Here is an 18,499-nt window from a genome sequence, read left to right as displayed (position 1 = left end):
GACGGGGGTGCAGGGCAGACAGTGAACGCCAGGGCGCGGGGAGCCTGATGGGGTCATACGGGCGATGGGAGTCTTATTGGCCGCGGGGATGAGCCATGGCTTCCGGGCCTTAAGGTCTAACAGGAACGAGCCCCAGAGGATGGCAGAGGGAACAGAGTGAGCAAAGATCCAGAGACAAGAAACTTCTTACTGTGCACAGGGAACTAGATGTGGCCCCAGTGGGACAACATGGGCAGCTGGAAGTGATGAGGATGAGTGTGGGCCAGGGAAGCTGGATACCCCTGAGGGGCAGGGCTGAGGGGAGGTGAGAGGGTGGGGGTCCCCATCCTAGGGCACGGGGAGAGGCTGGAGGTGCAGGGTGGGAGGGTGGCTCCAGGTCAGTAGGGGCCCTAGGCCCAGGAGGACTGGGGGGTGGGGTGCATCCGGAACTTGCCCAGGGGTCCCCAAGACTGAAATAGAAGAACTTGAGGTTAGGGGGGCGGCCGACAGGAGGGTCTCCCACTCTGTACGGCTGGGGGCCAGTCTTCCCTGCCCCCGCTTCACGGGGTCTGTCCAAGTGGGTGGGGTGGGGCTGAGACAGTGGACTCGAAAGGGAGGGACGAAGGGAGGGAGGGAGGGCGGGAATCAGGGAGGGGGGAAGCTGGGACAACAACAGGGTGGGAGCCCTGTCCTCCTGCCTCCGATCCTCCCAGACTCTGGCCCAGCGCCTGTCCCCTGAACTATTGCTCAAGACCCTCCCCCAGGTTCAGGTTGGAGCCCCCATTGGCCAGGCTGTCCTAAGCTCACTCCCTGGCCTCGGAGGAGACCTCCCCAGCCTGGCCCAGCAGAGGTATCCCAGCAGCTGAACACCTAGGAAAGCCATCAGCAGAGGAGGAACAGGACACCTGGCCTGGGAGTTCCAGCTGAAGCTCTGCCTTGGCCTCCCTGGCTCCATGTCCCTGTTTGAGTCCCACCCTCTGCCTGGGCCTCAGTTTCCCCCTGTGTGCAATGGGGAGAGAGGCCTTGATCTATGGGGCCTCATTCAAAGTCGGTCAGAAGCGTGCAGGGAAGAGCATGAATACACAGGGCTGGGGTAGCCAAGGAACTGAGTTTCGTGGGGAGACATTTTAGGGAGAGGAGCTGGGAGAGCACTTGAGGCCAGGGGAACAGCCTGGACAAAGGGCTGAAGCTAGAATGTGCAAGGCCCGCTTGGAGAATTTTGAGGAGACCGGTTTGCTTGGATATGAGTAGGAGCCGACTGGTAAAGAAAGGGCTGTGACTGCTGGGTTGAAGAGTCTGGACTTTATCCTGCCGGTAATGGGGAGCTAAGGAAGGGTCTTGAGCAGAGGGATGAAGTAATGAAATCACCAGCTCAGGCAGGCAGTCTTGATATACAGAGGTAAGTCTGGAGGCAGGGAGGCCAGGGAGGAGGCTGTTGGAGAGCTTGAGAGAGAAGGTGGGGCCTGAGCGGGGGCAGTGACGATAGGCGATAAGGTCGGGCAGGGAGAGGGGAGCTGCAAGAGAAACCCTCTTCCGCCTCCACGTGGAGTCCTCCAGGCCCCTCCCACTCCACTTGGCCCCAGATGCACTCCCACCTCAACCCACTCCTCCCCGACCTCAGGGCTGAACCCCTCACCCACCAGAAACACGGGAGTCAGCTGTCACTCCTCACTTCCTCTCATCCCTGAACCTAATCCACAACCAGGTCCCTCTGCCTTGGTCTACACCTCCTCATTTTTTACCACTGTGGGGTCCTTTCAGCATCTCCTCTCCCCTTGAATCCTGTCCCCATACCAGCTTCCAGGGGGAAGCTATTCTAGAAAGCAAATGTGACCTTGCATCTTCATTGCTTAAGAAGCCAGGCCATTAAATGGTCGATCAGGGTTCTCAGTGTCCCAGCCCTGCCTCTCTGATACACCCTCCTGACCTTGTGCTCAGCTCCTGATGATGCAGCCATGCTGAGCGACTGAGTCACTGTCTCTGGGACACGGCTGAGGTTTCCCACCTTCAACTGAGGTTGTTTTTTCTGCCTGTGACACCCTCTTCTTCATGTGTCCAAATCCTTCCGGCAAAGACCTACCTTTCCCCTGTGCTCCGTTCTGCACCACCCCCAGGTGAGGTTGGCAGGCACACCTCCTGCCAAAGAGGTGGTAAGTTCTGCCATCATCTGTCCTGTGGGGGATTTAGAAAGAGCTGGGACTGGGTGCCAGGCCTAGAGCTCTCAGTACCTGGCAGCTGGGAGGTGGGGAGGATAGACCAGCCCTTTGGACAGCATACCTGTGACCATGTCCCCCTGGCTACCAGCTGTATGTCTAGGTGCAGATAGAGGGCATAATGGGGGGGGGGGGGAGCACACAGCTACTGGGCAAGTAGTTGGAGTGTGAAATGACTGTGGAAGCTTGGAGCGATGCCCAGAAGCTGTCATGGGGGCAGCCAAGCAGGTGGGCATGCTGACAGATGTGTGAACCTGCCAGGTGGGGGCCATAGTTGCTGGCAGCTGCTGGCCCTGCTTGTGGTGGTTTGGAAGCAGGGTGGGGTGGGGTGGGTGGGCAGGAGAGAGGGAATATAGTCCAGGCTGCCAGAGCAAACAGGCAGGACTTCTTCGAGCAGACACCAACGGAGTGGGAGAGGCTTAGTGTTAAGGTCCCTGGGGCTGACAAACGGGAGTCAGACCCCAAGATGTGTAAGTGGGGGAGGGAGAGGGATTTCCAGTTGCTTTTGTGACTAGGGCTTCATGTCTCTGGGAGAGAGGTCTCTAGTGGAAAGCTGTAGGGTTCTGTCCCCGCCTAGCCCTGGCTAACATTTTTCCTGGCAACTTAGAGATGCAGGTAGGGCTGTCTTTGTGGACTACAGGGGTGGGGGAAGAAAGGGAGAGGGTGGAAATACAGGGAATATTGGACTGGAGATCTAAAATGTTGGGCTGCAAGAAGCCACAGCCAGAAAACCAGCATTCCCCTATCTCAACGGCAGTAGGCTGAGCCCCAGCTGATGCCCCTGGAGTCGGTCTGGGTGACCTGTCAAAAGCAGCAAAGGACTGGACCGTTCCGCCAGCTAGCCCTCACTCAATATCTCTATATTCAAGGAGTAATGGCAAAGGGGAGAGAGAGGAGGAGGACCATGGCCCCATCCTGGGAGGAAGAGATCAGGAACTGGGGGGACACTGGGTAGGAGTCAGCAGGGGGGCCAGGCTGGAAGCTGGGACTTGTGTGTCTGCAGTTGCAGTCTCCCGGAAGGCTTTCTGTTTGCAGAGGCACTGTAGGGTTTGGGGTTTGAACAGCCGGCTGAGTGGGCTCAGTCCTGGCATCTCTGACCTTGGGCCACCAAGGTGGATCCCAGAGCTCTGGGCAGCAGAGGCCACCGGTAGGGGTATGATGGTGGGTGGGTGAGACTGGCTGGGTCTCTCAAGCTGGAGCGGCGCAAGCAGATTGCTCTTTTTTGCTCTTCCCTTTGGCGGGGTGAGTGGTTTCTGCCTTCCCACAGTTTGCTTCCCTGACCTGCAGCCCTCCTCCTGGTACCCCTGGACAGACTGGAGCTCAGGGAGCACCGGAGTAGGGGTTCCTCTTCCCTCCCCTGCCCTGCGCCAGGGTCACTCTCCCTGGGGGCCTGGTCAGAGGCCTCCACCCCACACCCTCAGACTTCTCCAGGGAACCCTCATCCCACCTGGCAGTTACGTTTCCTGCTGGGGTGAAGGTGTGAGTGTAAGGTAGCAAGACTGGTTTACTTTCTTATATCCTGGGTCATTGTTAGAGGTTCTGATTGTGTGAGGAATAACCGCTCTTCGCTGGACTTTAGGAAAACAATAAAGCAAGCATAAACATCAAAAGAAGAAAACATCAAGTAATCTCCAGAGGAGTCTTGCTTATTCACAGGCTTTTGGGTTCCCTCTAGACCCAGGGTCACACTTTGCAAAATTCGAGTAGGGGGGTAGGAAGCCCCTCTATGGACATCCCCGTTTTGCAACTTCCCAGGACCCAAGAGGGCTCAAAAGAAGGCAGCTCAGAGACACGCGCTCAGCAGCCCTCCCCAGTTCTCTGCCCTGTGGACAGTGGTCGAGGCCCTTCCGGACCACGCTCCCTCGGCTCCCCCAAGCTCAGCGCGTTCCGCGTGGGCGGCCTCAGTTCCCCCTTCTGCAGAATGGGCAGGCAGCTCAGCCTCCGCGCCCCGGGGCCCTGCGGGGGCGGGGCGGAGGGCTCTGAGGGCGGCCGGAAGGGGTGTGAGTGCGGGGGCGGGCCCCGGGCTGCCCCGCCCCTGGGAGGGAGCCCGGGGCGCAGCATCCTGGCGCGGGCCGGGGCCGCCGCCGCCACTGCCGTCGGGGAAGGTTCCAGCGCGGTCCTGGCCTCGCGCGGCGCCCGTCGGGGCCCGAGCCCCCCGCGCAGTATCCCCGCGGAGAGGCGACCCCGACTGTGCCGACGGCGCAGACTGCCGGGGGGGGCGGCATGGAGGAGGCGCACCTGCTCCCGGCCGCCGACGTGCTGCGCCGCTTCTCGGTGACTGCCGAGGGCGGCCTGAGCCCGGAGCAGGTGACCGGCGCGCGGGAGCGCTATGGTCCTAACGGTGAGAGCGCGGGCCACGCGGGGGCAGCCGGGGCCGCGTGCGCCGCGGTCTCCGTATTGCGCCCACCCCCACCCCCGCCGCGGCACCGCGGCTGCGGAGCGGTCCTCTCCCCTCCCAGCCATCGGTCCCCGCGGGCGGGCGGGCAGGCAGGAAGCGAGGGCTCCGGAAACCTCTGCAGATGCCCTTGGGGCTCCCGGCGGGGCTGCGCGGTACCTTCGTAGGGGAAGGGGGGGGTGCGGGTTCCGGGTTCGGAGACCGGACGCCTGGCTCCCCTGCCCCGCTCTCCTCTCTCCGGGCCCAGGGACCCGTGCGGCCCTTCCGGGCTTCCCACCTCCACCCGCGTCCCAGTCCACTCCTGCAGGCCCTCGCCCACCCCCATCGACGCTCAGCGCTGCATCCCCGCGCCGCCGCAGTCGGCCGGAGTCGTGCAGGTGCACACATCGGGGTCGGCCGGCGAGGGACCAGCCGGGGACTCTGAGGCCCAGCCTCCTAGCTGACCCCGAGGGTCTCCCACGAGGGCTCAGTAAAACGCCCAGAAGGTGCAGCTTGTCAGCTGGCAGGCTTGGTTACCCCACCCCCAGGTCTTCCTCTTTCTGCACCCCCAGGCGGATGTGGCTGGCGGAGTCGGTGGGGTCTTTGAACTGCTGAGGCGGGAGACCCACCTCCTCCTTGGGGGTGGCAGGTTCAAGGCCTCACCCAGGGAGTTGCCTGGGGAGGCCTTTCCTTCCTGGGTGACCTGGAGCCACGCCTGCCCATCTCTGGGCAACGAGGGAGCCTTCATGCTGTTGCTGTTTGGGAGGGAAAGGTATCGTTCTTCCTCATGTTCAAAGGAGTGTGGGATTCTCCACCTGCCAAAAAGCACGGCAAGTGCCAGTACTGTCCAGATATGACCCAGACATGGTAGAAGATGTAGAGGTCCCTCCCCAGGTCGCTTGCAGGCAGGATTTGCCACCCCTTTGGCCCACCCCCACGGCACGGGGCAGAGTGTTAGGGGTCCAGAGAGAAATGTCGCCTCGATCCCCAGAGTGCAGCCTGGACCGACGCCCTTTCTGAACTTGGGGCCTCACCCTTTCAGGGTTCCCCGCCAGCCGGAAGGAAGGTTCTCTGGCCTGTGTGTCTCACTGCTCAGGGCTGGCTTGAAAATTACGAAGAGCTGTCAGAAAGGGAGCTTTGGGTTTTGTATTGGTTTATGACAACCACCTCTTATATAAATATTATCTTTCTGGAGCAGAAATCCTTTTTCGAAAAAATTAGTTGCTATATTTAGTTGAGCTGTGGGAGGAACTAGGGAGATAAATATTATTTAATATCCCCTACTAGTGACTTGGCAGGGAGGGTGTCCTCACTGCAGGAGCGCAGGGCATCAGGGCTGGTCCCCCAGCCCATGGGTGGGGCTGGGGGTCGGGGCAGCAGGTCTGGGGTTCCACCGCCTCTTCTGTGCTGCTGTGGCCTCCAGCTTGGGAGTCCTGACTCCCAAGGGAAGCTGGAGATCCAGCCCTTGGTTCTGCCTCCAGAATCACACAGATGTTGCCCTGCGTTACCCTGGCCAACACCCTTCTCCTTTCTGGCCCCCCATGTCTTCATGAGGAGGGGAAGGTGGCTGGGAAGGAGGGAGCCTCTAGTTCCCCCCATGTTGTTTTGTCTAGGTGAGAGGATTTGGGGGTGCCCTGGCGGCTGAGCATCTGTGTGGGGTGATGAATAAGGATGTTGGTGCAGTGTGTAGGTCCAGAGAGGTGGATGTGCATTTTGGGGAGGGTGGTAGGAAAAGTTGGGGGGCCATTCCTGGGCTCCTCTGGTTCCTCTGTGCTTCGATGGTAGTAAAAATGAAAGCTCCTGTTCACTGACTACCTATTGATACTACGTGCCAGGCATTGGTCTTATAGCACTTTTCACCTCTTGTCTCATTCCTTCCCCAAAACAACTCTATGAAAACAGCTGTTGTCATCCCCATTTTACAGAGGAGGTAACTGAGGCACCAGGAGGTTAGACAGCTTACCCAAGGTCACACAGTAAGTGGTAGAGCTGGTACTGGTTGCCTGCCCCTCTCTGGGCCTCAGTTCCCCCGTCTGTTCAAGGGGGGTCATCGGTTCTGCAGACTCTGGGACCCTGGTGTTGGGGCCTGTGCTAGGAGCTGGGGTCAGCTAGACAGGAGCTAGTACAGCCTTGCCCCCAGCCCCCGCGGGGCCCCCAAGGGCTTTTTCCTCGGGAAGCATTCCAGGGCTCTGGAAGTCATCAGGTGAGGAGAAGGGAGCCGGCTGCCCCTTCCTGCCTCGTGCTCCCCCAGCCGAGCCCCGGCCTGAGGAGGAGGTGCGGGTGTCCCGCGTTCTCCACCCACGCAGCCTCTGGGGTGAGGCTGACAGGGTTGTGAGCCCTAGCTCTGCCCTTTCATAGCTGTGCGATCCTGGATAAACCGATTTGCCTCTCGGTGCCTCTATTTGCTCATCATAAGTGAGGCTACGATAGGACCCATGCCAGACATTTGTGAGTGTTTGCGTACACCAAGCCATCCCTTCTTGTGGCAGAAGGAGCTGGGCCTGGCTCTGGGCCAGAAACGGGGGTGGGGGGGAGGGGGCGGGACCTGCAGGTGGAAGGAACACCCCAGGGACTAGTGTCCTTCCCCCACCCCAGGAGTCTATGCACCTGCAAGGTCGTTAGGCTGGAAACCACAAGGAAGTCATTTGCTTAAGTCTTGAAGTTCACAAGTTCTGCCAGCACAGGAAGAGGGGAAGCAGGGGCTGGGGATCCTCCCTCCCCACTCCTCAGAGCTGCGGGAGGGGCCTCAGTCAGTGAGTGTACTGGGAGTCTCACCTCCCTCCCCCCCATCTGTCCCAACCCCAGCAAGTAGCCATGTCCTCTGAGGCCCCAACAGGGCAGTAAGTGGGAGACTCCTGGCCTCCTGTGAGCCGCCTTTCTCTGCAGACCCCAGAGGTGCCCAGGACTCAGCTTTCTTGGAGGGGCCTTTCTACATCCCTTCAACTTATTTTTTTGAATAAAAATGTGCACACAGTACCACATTCAAAAGGTACAAAAAGTATATAGTAAATTCTCCCCAGCCCTGTCCCCAGTCACCCACTCCCAGCCACCCCAGTATCTCCTTCCCAAGATATTCTGTGCACACACACCTCTGGGTCTGTGATCGATGATCTTTTTTACATGAAAGGGAGTGGATTTGGGGGGCTGTTTTGCCCCTGCTTTCCACGTGACAGAGTCACTCTTGCAGATGGTTCCACGTGGAGCATCCTTGGGCTTCCTAGTGGCCACTCAGAGTTTCATCATGTGGCTGTTCCAGCATTTCTTCACCCGAGCTTTTGATGGGCTCTGGGGTTGTTCGAAGCCTCTGTTATCACACATGCGTTATAAGGCACATCCTTGTCCCCATGTCATTTCACACACTGTGAATATCTCCAAAGGATAAATTCCTAGAGGGGGAATTGCTGGGTCAAAGGGCATGTGTATTTTAAATTTTGACTGCTGTTGCTAAATTGTTCTCCATAAAGTTGCACCAGTTGACCTGCCCATTTCCCTACCACCTCACCAGCACAGTGTGTTATTGGACGCCAATCTCATAGAAGAGTGGTCTCTCATAGTCTTACTTTGCATTTCTCTGTTTGCCAGTCATGTTGGGCATTTTTTCCTATAATCAGGAGCCATCTGATCTCCTCATGTCCGTGGATGGGCTGCCTATCACCCCCGCTGGACGTGAGCCTAGGCAGGAGGCAGGACTGGGTTGGGGGTGTCCCCCCAAGCGGGCGAGCCAACACCTAAGCCACCCCCACCCCAGAGCCCACTGATGTGGGAGTCAGGCGAGGTCCCAGGAAGTCTCTGCGGGGGAGGGGCGGTGTCTCTGTTTAGGGGAGCTGGGGGAGGAGCTGTGACAGGGGCTGGAGCCTGCCCTCCTGGACCTCAGCCTGCCCATCTGTACAGTGGGTACCAGAGCTCCAGGGGTGCCAGGTGGGAGGGATAGTCTGGATTTAGATTCCTGCCGGTGGGGTCTCCACTCTGACCTTACCTCCTGCCCTCAGCCCAGGTACCCGCTTCCTTGGCCCCAGTGTTGTCAGTAGGGCAGAGACAGGCCCCTGAGATCCCCCAAGGGCCTTGCAGATGTGAACTGACTCGGATCTGAGGCGGGTATTTCAGGTTTCACCCCATTTCTCACACCCTTGTTGGGCAGCCTTAGTGCCCCCTCTCAGGAACAGCACCAGCCCTGCCCCTGCAGAACCCCAAGCCCTTGCACCAGGAGCTCCCTGAGGCGGGGCTGGGTCTGCCCACAGCACCGAGGATGCCCTGCAAACACTTCGCGTCTGGGCCTGGTCAGCCAGTAAGGCTGCAGCAGGGCAGAGGCTATCCACTCCGGGTGGGGCCTGGAGGCGGTGGCAGGCCAGGTGGGCGGGGTGGGGTCTGCCAGCCAAGGTCTCTCCCTTACTTTGTGAGTGAGGATTTAATTGCTCTGTAAATTTACCTTTGAGGAAGACCTTGGTGAGCACTCGCCTCTCCCAACTGGAACCAACACTTAGAAGCCGAAATACCAGTTTCCAGTGTTGTGAGAAGGAAGGAGTCGAGGGGGGATTAGGGGAGCAGGTGGTGTGTGGAGCCTGGGGGCAGCCCTGGCCCTGCACCCCGCTTCTCCTGGGCTCTGGGCTGTGGGCCCAGGGTCCAGGGCTGAACCATGGGGCAACCGAATAAACAATTCAGTGAGGCTCTGTGTGGACCCAGGGATGACTCAGCCCCTGCCTGCCCTGGGGGTGCTCCGGGGCGGGAAGCAGAAGGCAACATTGATGACCCTTGAGAGCAGAGCTTTTCTGAGAAGCCTTCCTGGAGGTTCAGATGAGGAAATGGGGAGGTACCCTGCACAGAAAAAATGGCGAAACAAAATCGTGGAGGGGGAAAGCTTTCGCAAAACCAGGGGATGTAGTAGCAATCCTGAGGCATCTCACTTGGCTGGCAGAGGGAGGGACAGACGTCTAAGATATGAGAGTGATTCTGAAAGGGTGGGTTGGGGCAAATCCAGGAAGACCTTGAAAGCCCTGTTAAGGTTAGTCTTTATCCTGTAGGTCCAGGAGAGCCACTGAAGGTCTGTGAGCAGGGCAGGGTCATTCATTCATTCACAGAGTTTTATTGAGCACCTACTGTGTGCCAGGCGCTGTCCCAGGTGCTAGGGACACTGGAGCTTCCATCCTCTTAACTGTTGTTATGGCTGACGTTTACTGAGCATTCACCATGTGCTGTGCATTAGTCTAAGTTCTTCATACATATTACATCATTTCATCTTCACAGCAACCTTATGAGGTAGTTACTATTATTACCCCCATTTTCCAGATGGGGAAACTGAGGCACAGCCAGGGTTAAAGTGACTTGCCTGTGGCCACAGAACTACCAAGATATAGGATTTGAACCCCAGCCCTCTGGACCAGGCTCTCTGCTCTAAGCTGCAGAGTTTCTCTAATCACATCCCAGGCCGTTCCGGGCCAGCTCCGCATCGGGCATCTGTGGACGTGGGCTGGTTCAGTCTGGCAACAGTGACCCAGAGCACGGTTCGGCCAGGAGAAGCCACCATGTGAGAGGTCCAGACAAGAATAGTGGGGGCTCATATGCCCCCAGGCTGGCCCAGCTGGGGTCTGGGAGGGGCAGCACCTCCTGTTACTGACTTGGCCCATGCAGCCTGGCAGATGGCACCAAGAGGTGGGCAGGGCCAGGGCATTCTCACTTAACAAATGGGGCATCTGGTGCTGCTGAGGGCCCAGTGCCATCATTTCAAGGGCAACTGGCTCAGCCCCACCACATGCAGCCTGGAGATAGCAAGGGGGAACCAGCATCTTCTAGGGATGTCTGGGAAGGGGAGGAGGTGCTCTCCTAGCCCCTGGATCCCCCACCGTGGCCCTGGAACTAATTCATGTGAGGGGAGAACTGGGTTGTTCAGAGTCTTGGCAGGATTGGAGTTTGAAGCAGATCAGGCCTGAGCAGATACGGCCCAGTAACCCCCAAAACACCACCTGTTTCGTGAGGAAGAGCCTTTGGGCTGGGATGATTGGGCTGATGGCTCTAGGGCCACAATAGAAGGATGAACCGATTGATGGGATGAGGACATCCAGCCCAACAATCAGGACATGGGATATTATGTTCTTTCAGGTGACCTTGGCTGGGGGGAGACAGGGGGACCACTGGGGTGGGAAGGCCCTTCTCCAGCAGTTCAACATTCCAGCCGGAATATACATCCTTCTTTTTGCAACTCACACAGGAAGCTGGGACGTGCAGTCCTACTGTGTGCCCACAAGGTGGGGAGAATGAGAAGTATTTGGGGAACAGCACGATGACCACCACCAAGAGTGGACCCTGGATCGAGCTGTGGGTCAGCAGAAGGGGAGATCCAGGTGGAAGGGGAGAGAAAGGAGAACTGGTGAGACCTGCAGGCAGAGGGCAGCTTGCAGGGGGGACTAGAGCTGGTATGTGTGTCCCATAACATGATTCCCAACCCCAGGCCTCGCTCCTACCCAGCAAAAAAGCCCTGAGGAATATGGTGGTCAAGGGGCTACATGCCAGATAGAGGGAGGGGTCAGGGAGACAGCAGGAGGGATTCAGGTGAGACTTACGGATACACTGTCCCTTAGGTCAGGAACCCTGAAGACACCTGCAGAGGTGAGGGGTTGAGGAAGCTCCTGGGTCGAGCATGGCAGAAGCAGGCTGGTGTGCGCCATGAGGCTGGGGCATGGCTGAGAAGACCTCTAAAGGACCCTGCTCCATTGGAGAACTGGCCCAGAAACCAGGCCTGGCCCTCCCCCCGCCTTTCCTGTTCGCCTCAGCTAAATAGATCAGAAGGAAAAAGTCTGTTTGATTTTAATCTCAACGCAGGACACTGGAGATTACATTTTCCACGGAAAATGTCAGCCATTGCCTAAAATAGGACTTTGGAGAAAATGCTAGAAAGTGTATTTTTAGGTTACATGTGTTCCTCCTGGATTCCTGCAGCCCAGTGGGCTGCTTATTACTCCCCATGGTTCAGCTGCCAGGTGCAGACCCCAGACCTTCGAAACAGATGGTCAGGGGAGAGGTGCCCATGGGAAAAAATGCTGGCAGGTGCTCGAGCTGAAAGCAGGTGGACAGAGGCAAGGACCCATGTCAGGGAGGAGGAGAGAGGGAGAGCCAGCCTGGGGTGGGGCTCGGATTCTGCATGCTAACAAGCTCCCGAGCGACCCGGGGTGGGGGCCGGGGAGGTAGACAGGAGGAGGCAAGGCTCAGTTAGGCTTGATCTGGGAGGGGCCTTGGACAGCCGTGGGCAGGTCCCGAGCTCGGCAGGAGGAGGGAGAAGCCCGTCCAGGGCCCCTTTCCACAGACCCACAGATAACCCTTGCTGGCTGTGTGACCTTGTTCAAGCCACGAATCCACTCTGGACCTCAGCTCTTGCACCTGCGAAACGGGGTCGGAATTCCCACCTGCCTCCCCGTTAGGCTGTTGGGAAGAGTCCAAGACTTCAGGTACTGGGGCAGCCAGCTCCACCTGTAACATAGGTACTTCGGGAAACAGGAGATAAAAGTGGAGCCTGTAAAGTGACAGCAGGTCCTGGTGGTGTTTGGAAACATGGTTCTTCAAAATGTTCTATGGTCTGGGCCTGGGCATGCCGGCTGGGTCCTCACTGAGCTTGCCTGGAGCGGAGGGCCTGGGAGGGGACAAGCTGAGGCTCAACCTCTAGGAACTGAACTGCGGCGGGTTTCTCAGTGCCCGGGATGCTGGCTGCTGGGGTCGTGCTCAGGGGGAGCCTGGGATGAGGTGGGGCTCAGAGGGACAGCGGTGCTGTGGGCCTTGTCCTTGTGGTCCTGGAGAAGCAGGTGTGTCAGAGGTGGCCTGAGCCGATGTTCTCAATTTGAGGGAGGGGCTACCCTGCCGTGGGTGGGGGACATTGAACAGGACCAGGTGGGCATCTGAGAAAGAGCAGTGCAGGGAGCTGTGAGAACTACCAACTCCCTGTGTGACCTCGGGGGTCCCGTCTCTTCTCCAGGCCTCGGTTACCCCTCTGTGCAATGGGGGAGGGTCTAGAAGGCCACTCCTGGCTCCCATCTTGTCCCAGGGTGAGCCAGGCCACGCCAGACCTTCCTCAACCAGAGTGAGGTGAGGGTGAGGGGTGGAAGCATCTGGGCTCAAACCATCCGTTCTGTGATGTCAGAGAACTGGGGTGATGTGTCCTGCCCATCGTGGAGGTCCCGGTGGGCACATGGGGAGGGGCTGCTCAGACTCCACTCTATAACCCAGTCATTTCTTGTCTCCCCATGGCTCCCGTGGCTGCCTGGATCCTGCAGAGCTCCCGACCGAGGAAGGTGAGCCTTGGGCCAGGGCGGCCTATGAGGTCACCAGACGACATCGTGGGCCATTCACTGTCAGGCTGTGTCCTCCCCACCCCCCGGCTGGGTGGGGCCTTGCTGAGCAATCCCACCCTCCCCCCACTCCCGGCATTGCCCATCTGTGCCTCTCAGGGCCTCTGGCTCTCCCTCTTCAAATGGTAGGGAGGGAGTGGGCCAGGTGGTCCTGAGGCCGCCCCAGATCTGCATGCAAGCAGGTCAGTCGGTCAGGGGCCCAGGCCTCATGCGGTGCTCCCGTCCCCAGGGAAGTCCCTGTGGGAGCTGGTGCTGGAGCAGTTTGAGGACCTCCTGGTGCGCATCCTGCTGCTGGCGGCCCTGGTCTCCTTCGTAAGTAGGGCCCCCGTTTCATGGCATCGGGCAACCCGGGAGGGAGACCAGGGCAGGGCAGTGCTCAGAGGCTCAGGCTCTGGGCCACAGGGCTGTCTTCTCAGCTGTGGGCCTCCCTGGGCCCCTGCCTGGCCCCTGCCCTTGCCCAAACCCTCGCAGCCCCCCGCCCTGGACTCCCGGCTCCCATCTGTCCCCTGGCTGTCAGAGCGAGCTTGCTCCCATCCGCCCCCTGGCTGTCAGAGTGAGCTTGCGAAAGCACAGGCCTGACCCCGCCCCTCCTTGCCTTAGCACAGGGTTTCTCAGCATCAGCCCTGCTGACTTCTTGGACCAGATCATTCTTTGTGGTGGGAGCTGTCCTGTGCACTGTAGAATTTTTAGCAGCATCCCTGGCCTCTGCCCACCAGATGCCAGTAGCACTCCCCACTTGTAACAATCAAGCCTACAGATGTTGCCAAATGTCCCTGGGGGGCAAAATCACCCCGGCTATGAGTCACATTCTGTGACTTCCAGACTCCTCAGACAGACTTTGGGCCTTAACCTCCTGCAGCCTCCTCGTGGAGGCTGCTCCCCGTTGCTGTCCCCCATCCGCCCTGCCCAGACTCCTTCTGGACCTGCAGGGCCATGGGGCCAGAGTGGAGCGGTGGGGAAGGGGAACACCAGTGGCTGAGCAGCAGAGACTCAACGGTCGTGCAGGGAATGGAGCCCTGAGGGTGCATGTGACTCCTGCTCCGGGACCCTCCAGCCAGGAGGGGCCCAGCCAGCTGTGTCTGACCCTCCTGGCCACTCACTGTTCCTTGGAAACGGAGGACTCTTAAAAAAGAAAAGTCTATCCAGGCAGGTGCCCAAAACAGCTGAGCCAAAAGCGTTCTGGTACCCTCTCCACGGAACAGGTGAACACACTGAGGCCTGGAGAGGATGACAAGTACCCACTTGGGCCAAGAGGTGGGAACGGACTTGAACCAGGTCTCGCGCCTCCAGGCCTGGGCTCTGGCTGGAATCATGGTCCTCTGGTCCGTGAACCGTGAACTTGAGCCTGCAGCAGGATCACCTGGGCTGCTTAAAACACAGACTGCTGGGCCCCACCCCAGAGTTTCTGACTCGGGAGGTCTGGGATGGACGCCAAGAATTTGCATTTCTAACAAGTTCCCAGGTGACGCTGCTGCTGCTCCTGGTCTGGGCACCACACCTGCTCCGAGAACCACCGCCAGGCAGATGGCAACGCCTCCTGCTGGCCGTCGCACAGCGGCCCCACGTCCCTGAAAGTGGGTGGGGTGGGACGTGGGCTCTGGTGGTCACTACCTGCAGGGGCTGGACTTCCTAAGCCAAGGCCTTCTGAGAGCAGACCTCTCTAGGTCCGGGGCTCCCCAGGGGTATTTCCCCCAAAACGGGAGCAGACAGAGACCCAGCACACAAAGGGAATGGCAAGCAGACCCTGGCCCACGGCATAGCCTAAACTCACCAGCTTTGATCCCGGCAGGTCCTGGCCTGGTTCGAGGAGGATGAGGAGACCACAACTGCCTTCGTGGAGCCCCTGGTCATCATGCTGATCCTTGTGGCCAATGCGATCGTGGGCGTGTGGCAGGTGGGAGGCTCGGTGGTGGGGCTGGGCCCCGGGGTCTCCCAGCTGCTAGGTGTGACCTCCATTTGGTCCTGGAATCCTGCAGGTCCTCTGCTTCCAGATCCATCCCGGGCCCTAAGGGTGTCACTCCAAGGGGGTGGCCTGCTGGGGCCAGCAGGGACAGACAGCCTTCCTGCCTCTGCAGGAACGCAATGCTGAGAGTGCCATTGAGGCCCTGAAGGAGTATGAGCCTGAGATGGGCAAGGTGATCCGCTCGGACCGCAAGGGCGTGCAGCGGATCCGCGCCCGGGACATCGTCCCCGGAGACATCGTGGAAGTGGCAGGTGCGTTGGGGGTCTCCTCCTTTCATTATGTGACGCGGATGAGCCCATCCTTCTCTTTCTGATTATATATGCAGAGGGGGTAGTTGTTGGATTCCTCTAAAGCTCTTCGGCCAAAACCCCATCAGACAGATAAGGGGACTGTAGGCCGGGGGACAGCTCAGGCCTCTGCCTCCCAGCCCCAGCCTTGGTTCCTGGGAGCCCTCCTGGCTTTCCCGGGAGGTGGCACCGAAAGCCACCCTCAGCCAAGCCATTCTCCCTCCACAGTGGGAGACAAAGTGCCCGCCGACCTCCGTCTCATCGAGATCAAGTCCACCACGCTGAGAGTGGATCAATCCATCCTGACCGGTGAGGCCTGGAGGCCGGGACCGGGGGCGGCTAGGCCAGGGGACAGAGGTGCCTTCACGTGGGGCTTCTCATTTCTGATTCCGCATCCAGGTGAATCTGTGTCTGTGACCAAGCACACGGATGCCATCCCCGACCCCAGAGCTGTGAACCAGGACAAGAAGAACATGCTGTTTTCTGTAAGTGCTTGGGATGCCTGGGGCCTTTGCCTGGACGATGATGATAAAGATAATAACATTTAGATTAATCAGCTAAAGCCCTGTGGGAAAGAACCTCCTCAGTTATTAAGAATACGTACAAACTTATAGTACTAATAGTAGCTGTGTTTACTGAAGGCTGTGTGCTTGGCCCTGTTCTAAGCCCTTTACCTGTATTAATTTATTTAATCCTCACAGCGCCTTTGAAATAAGTACTCTTGTCTGCATTTTCCAGCAAGGAAGCAGGCACAGAGAGGTTAAGTAAGTTGCCCCAAGTCACACAGCCAGCGAGTGACAGAGCTGGGATGTGGACCCAGACTCCTGATTCTAGAGCTTTTCCTCCTACCTGCTAGGCTTATCCTGCCTTAAACTGGAGAGAGGCAGAGCCTCTCTTGCCTCAACAGAATCCTCTAGAGGGAGAAGCATTGCCAAAATGGTGGAGGATATCAGGAACAGTCCATTTCTCAGATAGGAAAACTGATCCCCAAGGCAAGATTCCAAGCCACCCAGCTCGTCTCAGGGAGAGTGATGGGTTCAGCTCTGGTGGGAGGGATCAGCCCCTGTGGCCTTAGAGGGACTTAACCAGTGATGCTCACAGGCTGCCCACGGAGGCCACAAGGAGGTGTCAGGCCAATTGGCAGTGGCCCTGGGCACTAAGTTATTAAAGTCTCCCCAGAAGTGAACAGAAATGGAGAAAGCGATATACACCCGCAGCTCTTCTTGAGGAGAGCACCCTGCCTAGGTGCCTGGAAGCTTTGGACAAGCTGCCTTGGGTGGGGAGGGGACACCAAAGGGCATGTTCAGGCGTTAGAAGCTGTCACTAGAAACTTTCTAAGGAGGGTGCCCTGGCTAACTGCAGGTCATTTCCTTAGCGGAGGGTCCTGTAAGGGGGGGCAGGAGCTGCATGGCTCAGGGCAGAAGGGACGCTGAGGCCACCAGAACCCACCTTCCCTCCAGCCTCAGCATAGTGCACCTGTCTGAAGGGGACCGAGTTATGAGCCTCCGCAGAGCAGCTGTGTCTCGGGCCCCTGTTGGACCATGTTACAGCAGAGGGCACAGAGGCTCAAGGCTGGCCGGCACTTGCACCAGGGCTTGGGGATTTTACTGGGGCCTTGGGAATGGATGGACTTCAGCTCAAATTTTCTGGATTCTTCAGTAAATATTTATCGACTGTTTACCTGAGATCACGGTTAGCCACACTCCTGTGTGGCTGTATTGGTCGCTTATGAGCTGAATTTTGATGGGTTGGTGCTGTGCTGGTTGATCATACTGTCAGTATCAGCTGGTGCTTCCTCTGTGCCAGGCCCCCCATGCTAGGCACTGGGGATGTGGCACTGAACCAAGTGCCTGCTTTCATAGAGCTGACACTACCACGGCGATGACAGTAATGACTCGAGACTACATAGTGGCATACCTCTGGGAGCACTAAGTATGGAGAAAAAGAAAGCCAAGGAGGGGAATAAGAGCCCTAACCCCAGCCTGAAGGGATCAGGGGTTCTGCGCCCCAGTTGGGGTGCTAACCAGCCCTTTCCTTATCGCTCCCTCGGCCAGGGCACCAACATTGCATCAGGCAAGGCGATGGGTGTGGCAGTGGCCACGGGCTTGCACACGGAGCTGGGTAAGATCCGGAGTCAGATGGCGGCCATGGCGCCAGAGCGGACGCCCCTGCAGCAGAAGCTGGATGAGTTTGGGCAGCAGCTGTCCCGCGCCATCTCCGTGATCTGCATGGCCGTGTGGGTCATTAACATTGGTCACTTTGCTGATCCGGCCCACGGCGGCTCCTGGCTCCGAGGTGCTGTCTACTACTTCAAGATTGCCGTGGCCCTGGCTGTGGCCGCCATCCCTGAGGGCCTCCCGGCTGTCATCACTACATGCCTGGCACTGGGCACACGGCGCATGGCCCGCAAGAACGCCATCGTGCGGAGTCTGCCCTCCGTGGAGACCCTGGGCTGCACCTCGGTCATCTGCTCTGATAAGACGGGCACACTCACCACCAATCAGATGTCGGTCTGCCGGGTGAGTGGCTGCAGCCAGCTTGGGTATTGCTGTGTGATGCTTGGCAGGCTAGGCTCCCTCTCTGGGCCACTCCCTGACTCCTTTCTGGCCAGGGGTGGAGGAGAGAACCTGCGTGCTGCCCCATGGTGGGGAGCAGATCCAGGTTCTCATGGGGCAGAGCAGCAAAGCCTGGCTGGACATGCATCATTAGGACCCATGTGTCACTCTGTAGGGTCCTGGCAGGCCACTGCCCATCTGTGAACCTCAGTTTCCCCATCTGAAGTTTGCGTGTGCAAACCCTGCCAGGTAACCATAAAGGACACAGGGGAGGGTCAAGTACAGCCTGGGCATCTGATCCAAGCTGGGCCTGGACCCAGGTTCGTTTTTTTCTTCTTTTTCTTTTTTTTTTTAGAAATTTATTTATTTATTTATTTTTGGCTGTGTTGGGTCTTCGTTGCTGCGCGCGGGCTTTCTTTAGTTGTGGCGAGCAGGGGCCACTCTTCGCTGTGCTGCGTGGGCTTCTCATTTCAGTGGCTCCTCTTGTTGGACAGCATGGGCTCTAGGCGCGTGGGCTTCAGTATTTGTGGCACGAGGGCTCAGTAATTGTGGCTTGCAGGCTCTAGAGCGCAGGCTCAGTAGTTGTGGCACACAGGCTTAGTTGCTCTGCCGCATGTGGGATCTTCTGGACCAGGGACTGGACCCAGGTTCTATCCTTCACCACCGTGACTCTCTGTGGTCAACGCCTATCACCAGATACGCCGGCTCCAGTGACCTGGGAAGGGCCCAGGCAGGAATTATTCATTCCCTGGCACTTGATCCCAGAGCCTGGGCTGCTGCCCACATGCTTCAGGGAGT

General features: G+C 58.5%; 1 protein-coding gene across 6 annotated transcripts in view; it reads left to right on the top strand.

The window, feature by feature from the left end:
• Positions 1-4,239: 4,239 nt before the first annotated feature.
• The window catches only part of ATP2A3 (ATPase sarcoplasmic/endoplasmic reticulum Ca2+ transporting 3), a 32,663-nt gene continuing 18,403 nt past the window's right edge, over positions 4,240-18,499 (top strand). For 5 of the 6 annotated variants that reach the window (XM_082370554.1, XM_082370557.1, XM_082370555.1 and 2 more), the window contains exons 1-8: positions 4,240-4,533; positions 12,822-12,839; positions 13,126-13,208; positions 14,686-14,790; positions 14,972-15,110; positions 15,375-15,455; positions 15,546-15,631; positions 17,201-17,665. In XM_082370554.1, the coding sequence (XP_082226680.1) occupies positions 4,416-4,533; positions 12,822-12,839; positions 13,126-13,208; positions 14,686-14,790; positions 14,972-15,110; positions 15,375-15,455; positions 15,546-15,631; positions 17,201-17,665 (1,095 nt within the window). In that variant the 5' untranslated portion in view covers positions 4,240-4,415. The remainder of the gene's footprint in view (positions 4,534-12,821; positions 12,840-13,125; positions 13,209-14,685; positions 14,791-14,971; positions 15,111-15,374; positions 15,456-15,545; positions 15,632-17,200; positions 17,666-18,499) is intronic. The other variant, XM_082370559.1, reaches the window with a different exon arrangement.

Source organism: Balaenoptera borealis, assembly GCF_965194805.1.
Source record: "Balaenoptera borealis genome assembly, chromosome: 20".
In the NCBI taxonomy this organism is placed as follows: Eukaryota; Metazoa; Chordata; class Mammalia; order Artiodactyla; family Balaenopteridae; genus Balaenoptera; species Balaenoptera borealis.
Note: the sequence above shows the minus strand (reverse complement) of the source record. Positions and strands in the feature narration are given on the sequence as shown.